The sequence below is a fragment of the Notechis scutatus genome, chromosome 5 (assembly GCF_049901735.1).
Source record: "Notechis scutatus isolate UNSWTSFEM ecotype Mainland chromosome 5, rNotScu1.2, whole genome shotgun sequence".
Taxonomy (NCBI): Eukaryota; Metazoa; Chordata; class Lepidosauria; order Squamata; family Elapidae; genus Notechis; species Notechis scutatus.
The window spans coordinates 1981018-1987344 of record NC_142013.1 but is presented as its reverse complement, the minus strand read 5'-3'; the positions used below and the strand labels follow the sequence as shown (position 1 = coordinate 1987344).

At 48.0% G+C, this 6327-nt stretch overlaps 1 protein-coding gene across 1 annotated transcript; it reads right to left on the bottom strand.

The window, feature by feature from the left end:
- Positions 1-213: 213 nt before the first annotated feature.
- On the bottom strand, positions 214-4653 carry OR2AT4 (olfactory receptor family 2 subfamily AT member 4). Its single transcript, XM_087967514.1, has 2 exons — positions 3679-4653; positions 214-252 (listed from the first exon to the last, which is right to left on the bottom strand). Exons 1-2 carry the CDS (start codon positions 4651-4653, stop codon positions 214-216), a joined length of 1014 nt encoding a protein of 337 aa, XP_087823640.1.
- Positions 4654-6327: the final 1674 nt, after the last annotated feature.

Genomic DNA, 6327 nt, shown 5'->3' with positions numbered 1-6327 from the left:
TTTATTCCTAGCGAACTTTTATAAATGTTGAGAAAAAGTGTTGATTGTAATTATGGGTTTTCCCCCCTTGTGTTTTCTTTTTCAAGGCCACTCTTGGTCTTTCTTTCTCCTCTTAAGGAAGTGAAGACCCCGAATGGGAAAATCCAGACTTTTCCTGAGATTCCCTGGTTAATAGGGACTCGTTCTGCCCTGCAAGAAAAGAAAATAATTTCCTCAGATCTCTTGAGTGGACCTCTTCCGTTCATCGATGGTCTGGAGAAGTTCGAAAATTATAGGACTGAGATGAGAGCAATGCTTGAAGTCCGGGGCGAAAAAGCCAGATGTATGCTTGTTGCCTCACTACCTAAACCCCAGATGTGAGTAGGGACAACGTTAGAAGCTACACAGAGCTCCTGATAGGTGAGTAACCTTCATTTTTTTCCAGTCATTAGAAACCGTGAATGGCAATAAAGGAGAATATTTCGTCACTCGGGGTTGAAATGAGGGTTTTGTTTTCAGCTTGGTGGTTTTCTTGCAGACGTTTCAGGAGCCAAGTAGGGGACGTCATCAGTGTAAGAAGAGAAAGGGAAAAAGAGGGAGGAAAATGGAGGAAGGAGAAGGAGAGGGAGGAGAAGGAGAAGGAGATTGTGGGGTCCTTGGTGTTCCATCAGCTTGTTTTCTTGGAGACGTTTCATGACTCAACTAGGGAATATCATCAGTGCTAGACGAGAAGGAGGAAGGTAAAAGGAAGAAGAGAAGGATTGTGGGGTCCTTGGTATGCTCTCATTTCATGACTCAACTAGGGAATATAATCAGTGCTAGAGGAGGAGAAGGAGGAAGGAAAAAGGAGGAAGGAGAAGGATTGTGGGGTCCTTGGTATGCTCTCATTTCATGACTCAACTAGGGAATATAATCAGTGCTAGAGGAGGAGATGGAGGAAGGAAAAGGGAGGAAGGAGAAGGATTGTGGGTCCTTGGTATGCTCTCATTTCATGACTCAACTAGGGAATATAATCAGTGCTAGAGGAGGAGATGGAGGAAGGAAAAAGGAGGAAGGAGAAGGATTGTGGGGTCCTTGGTATGCTCTCATTTCATGACTCAACTAGGGAATATAATCAGTGCTAGAGGAGGAGATGGAGGAAGGAAAAGGGAGGAAGGAGAAGCAAAAGAAGGAGGTGGAGAAGGAAGAGAAGGAGAAGGAGAAAGAAAAGGATTGTGGGGTCCTCTCATTTCATAACTCAACTAAGGAATACAGTCATTGCTAGAAGAGACAGGGTTTGCAGAGAGGAGGAGACGGAGAATGGGAGGAATAATAATAATAATAATTAATAATAATAATAATAATACAGCAGCTGAGGGCAGAGGTTCATTCTCCAAGCTTGTGGGTTGCTTTCTGTTTTGTGACCAGGCTAGGCAACATGTTCAGCGGAATCTAAGGAATGTCTGCATCTATGGTCCATTGGTCTTGTGATGGATCAGGTGTGGGTCACATCAGGTGAGGGTCTTGTGATGACTCTTGTGATGGGGAGGTTTATGTCAGGTGAGGGTCACTGAGGGACGAAGGGCTGGTTGGGAGGGGCATGTGTGGGTTGGTTGTGGGTCAGTTGCCGTCCCTGGTTGGCTGTGGGGTTGGTTTGGATTCTGAGGGGTTCATAGGCTGGATGTAGGTTCGAGGTGTCTCACAACCTTTTGGGCACCAGGGACCAGTTCCGTGGAGAGAGGTTTTTTCCAGGGGGAAAAGTTGGAGGGAGTTGGTTTTGTGTGCTGCCTGCATCCCAGGGGTGGGTCTTAGTTTGTTTGTGCAGTCCAGTTTCTGGCATGCTGCAGACTGGTGCCAGCCCATGGATGTGGGTTTGGGGATCTCTGATATAATAAGCATATCACCAACAAAATATGGACATTCAAAGCTATTAAAACATCAAAGTCAGATTAATATATATTGTGATGACCCAAAGGGGGCGTGGCACAAAAACAACCCAGTCAGATAATCAGTAGGAGTCCCTTTATTAGCTCCAAATTTGCCCCTACTGTCCTGGTTACCTTCCGGGCTGGAGAAAAACTCTCCCAGGAACAGCCTTCGGCTGAAGGGAATCAAGTCCAAAACATAGTCAACAAAAACTGTAACTATAAGTCCAAACAAGGCAAATGAGGTAATTAGTCTGGTAGGGCAGGAGCAAGAATTCCAGATGTGAAGACAAGACAATAACATGGTTGGGAGGACGCCAGGAACACAGATAACCAAAGTCAACACAAGATAAACTCACGTTTGCTCCCAGCAGCTGCCACTCTCAGCTTGCATCTCTTTTAAACTCCCTTCCCAGCTGTGGCTAATGAAGGGAATCAGGGCCCTTCCCTCCCCCATAAACCACGCAACCCACGTTGCTCCCTTCTCCGTTCCTCCCTGTGTGCCCTAGGATGAAGACAGGGTGGGCCTGGCTCTTCCTCTGAACTCCATCACCCTTGTTCTCCCTTTTCCCTGCTCTGCCCAGCCAGGCTTTGCCCTTCCCCCAGTTCCCTCCACAGCCAATGGAGCCACACTCCCTTCTCCCTGTCGGCTGTTTGTCTTCCTCCTTGGATTCAGACTCCGACAGGGGCATGACATATATAATCAGTTCTTCCAAGAACACAATAACTTTAGGAGGGTGCAAAAATACGTTTTAATGAAGAATTCTTCTCGGTGCTTCTCCAATAATGCAAGGCTTGGTCCATGTCTTTCCTAAACCCAAGAGTTCCAGTAAGTCCAACATATTATTCTTGGCTGGCTATTTTGATTGTCTCAAAGGTGCCATTTCAGGAACCCCTGAAATGGCCATCTCCGTAGCAAATTGTGATTAACTTTTTGTCTCTCGAGTCAGTCTGTCCAGTTCAGCTTGCATTCAGTTAATAATTCAAGCTGTGCATTGAATCACGAGTCCAGTCCAGGAATTGATGCTTTTGAGGGTATTTCCACCCTTAAATGTTGTCTTTAGTTCTCATTTAGTTCTCTGGAGGCTAAACCATATGACGAACAGTTGCAGGAATTGTCTGCTTTAATGAAGAGAAGGACCAGCCCAGGGGACTGACAGGATAGCAGTCTTCCAATATTTGAGGGGCTGCCACAAAGAAGAGGAGTGGATTTAATGTATTCTCCAAAGCACCAGAAGGCAGGAGAAGAATCAATGGATGGAAACCAACCAAGGAGAGAAGGAACCTAGAAATAAGGAGAAATCTTCTGACAGTGAGAACAATTGGAATGATTTCTCTCCCGAAGTTGTGGGTGCTTCAACCCTGCAGGTTTTCAAGAAGAGATTAGACAACCATTGATGTCAACTGGTATAGGGTCTCTTGTCTGAGCAAGGGGTTGGACTAGAAGACCTCCAAGGTCCCTATGATTCTTTGGATGCATTCTTTATTAATCACTTTTTAAAATTTGTCCGTGCTTGACTTTTTCTAACTGCAATGCCCAGATTCTTGCAGGATTTATCCTGATGGCGTCTTCAATTTAGGCTTATTATCAAATATAAAACAATTATTTTTTGATTCACAAATAATATCTGGCTGAAATTATGATTCCCTATCAGGCCAATACAGCACCATGGGCACAAAAAACAGCAACGAAGTCCTGGAGTGAATGTAATTTGGTATGCAGAAATAGAATTTAAATTAAAGGGCTCCACTAATAGAAAACCCACATTAATTAAAATATCTCCTTGGACCTCACTTGGTCTAAGCGGAGCCTCTCTTTTTGCATGGAGAAGACTTTTGAGGATGCCAGCTGTCTCACTGCCCTCTTGATGTCCCTGTTCCTCAGGGTGTAAATGAGAGGGTTGACCAAAGGAGTTAAAATGGCAAAAGTCATGTCGCTCAGAATGTGGATGTCGCTGGGCATCTCGATGCGGTAGGCGAGAAAGGCCAGAGCAATGGAGAAATAGTACGTGATGACCACCACCAGATGGGAGAAGCAAGTGGAGAAGGTCCTCCTGCGGCCTTCCTTGGACTTGATCTGCAAGACCGAGACCATGATGCAGGCGTAGGAGATGACCACAAGCAGCAGAGGACCGAAGGCGACGGTCATAGAAATGGTGAAACCCAGGAAACTCTGGAACGTGGTGTCGGTGTTTTGGCACGCGGCCTGGACCACCGCCAAGTGGTCGCAGAAGCAGTGGTTGACCTTGGGTGTCTTGCCGAAGGTCAGCCGAGATGACTGGACGACCGGTTGGATGGGGACCAGCAGCGCAGAGAACCAAGCTCCCGCAGCCAGCCGTAGGTTCTTCTGCTTGGTCATTCGGGCAGCGTAGTGCAAGGGGTGGCAGACCGCCTCGTAGCGGTCGTAAGACATCACCACCAGGAGAAAGGTCTCCGTCACTGCCAGCCCGTGGAAGAAGTACATCTGCAAGAAGCATCCCTTAGAGGAGACCGACTTGGCCTTGATCAAGAACATGGCCAGCATTCGGGGGATGGTGATGGTGGTCAGCAGGATGTCCAGGGTGGAAAGATTGGTCAGGAAGAAGTACATGGGCTTGTGGAGTTTGGGGTCGGTGGCCACGGCCACGATGATGGTGACGTTGCTAGAAAGGATGAGCAGATAGAAGATGAGGAAGATGAAAAAGAGGGTGAACTGGTGGTCCTGGAGGCTGGGGAAGCCGACAAGCCAGAAGGATGCAACTGAACCACCCGTGAAGTTGCAAGTCTCCATTTTGTGAAAGGCTGAAGGGGGCGGGCGGTCTAGTAAATGAAAAAGGAGATGTGATGACCCAAAAGAGGTGTGGCACAAAGGCAACACAGTCACATAAGTAAGAAAAGTCCCTTTAATACCTCCAACTTTGCCCCCAATGCCCAGTTACTTTCGGCTGGAGAAATATTTTTCCCCCCAGGAACAGCCTTTGAGTGGAGAAAATTCAGTCCGAAAACAAGGTACATACAAACTGTAAATAAAAATCCACACAAACCGCGCTGCAGCAATTAACTGGACAGGGCAGGAGAAGGAATTGCAGACTTCAAAGGCCAACAAAACACATGCTGTTGGGAAGATGCCAGGAACCCAGATAAACCTCGACAAAACAAGATAATACATGATTTGCTCCCAGCAAGCTGCTGTGTGCAAACTCCCCTTTTTAAACACTGTGTTCCCAGCTGCAGCAAATGAAGGGAATCAGGGCCCTTTCCTCCCCCATAAGCCACACAACTCATGTTGCTCCCTTCTCCGTTCCTCCCTGCGTGCCCTAGGACGAAGAGGGGGTGTGCTTGGATCGTCCTCTGAACTCCCTCTCCCTGGTTCTACCTGTCCCCTGCTCAGCCCAGCCAGACTTTGCCCTTCCCCAGTTTCCTCCACAGCCAAAGGAGCTACACTCCCACTTCCTGTCAGCTACTCGGCCTCCCCTTCCGACTCAGATTCCAACAGGGGCATCACAGGAGAGGAGAGTGTCAGCTTTGCCCATGATAAATACACCTGCAAAGTCCTTCTCATCATTGGGCTGCTTGAGTTTATTCTCATTTGTCATCATCTTAATGATCACTTTCTTCTCCAGAATCTTGAGGCAGCTTGCAACAGCCATAGGACACATTTTTTTTTGGCATCTCTCAAATGACTTGGCTACGCTAGATGTTCTGGAACGCACGTGTGTTCCTGTCTATTTTTTAAAACAGAATAACAGAGTCGGAAGAGACCTTGGAGGTCTTCTAGTCCAACCCGCTGCTCAAGCAGGAGACCCAAGGCCATTCCAGACCAATGGCTGTCCATCCAGCCTCTTCTGAAAAACCTCCAGTGGGAAGGAAGGAAGGAAGGAAGGAAGGAAGGAAGGAAGGAAGGAAGGAAGGAAGGAAGGAAGGAAGGAAGGAAGGAAGGAGGAGGGGAGGGAGGGAGGGAGGGAGGGAGGGAGGAAGAAGAATAACAGAGTTGGAAGGGACCTTGGAGGTCATCTAGACCAACCTGCTGCTCAAGCAGGAGACCCAAGACCATTCCAGACCAATGGCTGTCCATCAGTCTCTTCTGAAAAACCTCCAGTAGGTAGGAAGGAAGGAAGGAAGGAAGGAAGGAAGGAAGGAAGGAAGGAAGGAAGGAAGGAGGAGGAGGGAGGGAGGGAGGGAGGAGGGAGGGAGGGAGGGAGGAAGAATAACAGGTTGGAAGGGACCTTGGAGGTTCTAGTCCAACCTGCTGCTCAAGCAGGAGACCCAAGACCATTCAGACCAATGGCTGTCCATCCAGTCTCTTCTGAAAAACCTCCAGTAGGTAGGAAGGAAGGAAGGAAGGAAGGAAGGAAGGAAGGAAGGAAGGAAGGAAGGAGGGAGGGAGGGAGGGAGGGAGGGAGGGAGGGAGGAGGAAGAATAACAGAGTTGGAAGGGACCTTGAGGTCTTCTAGTCCAACCTGCT

Excerpts from the sequence above, each read along its gene's own strand:
- OR2AT4 (XM_087967514.1), bottom strand. The coding sequence starts at position 4,653 with ATGGAGACTTGCAACTTCACGGGTGGTTCAGTTGCATCCTTCTGGCTT. Across the intron at positions 253-3,678 it reads AGAGGCTCCGCTTAGACCAA|ACCATCGATGAACGGAAGAG; the intron begins GTGAGGTCCAAG and ends GAACTTCTCCAG.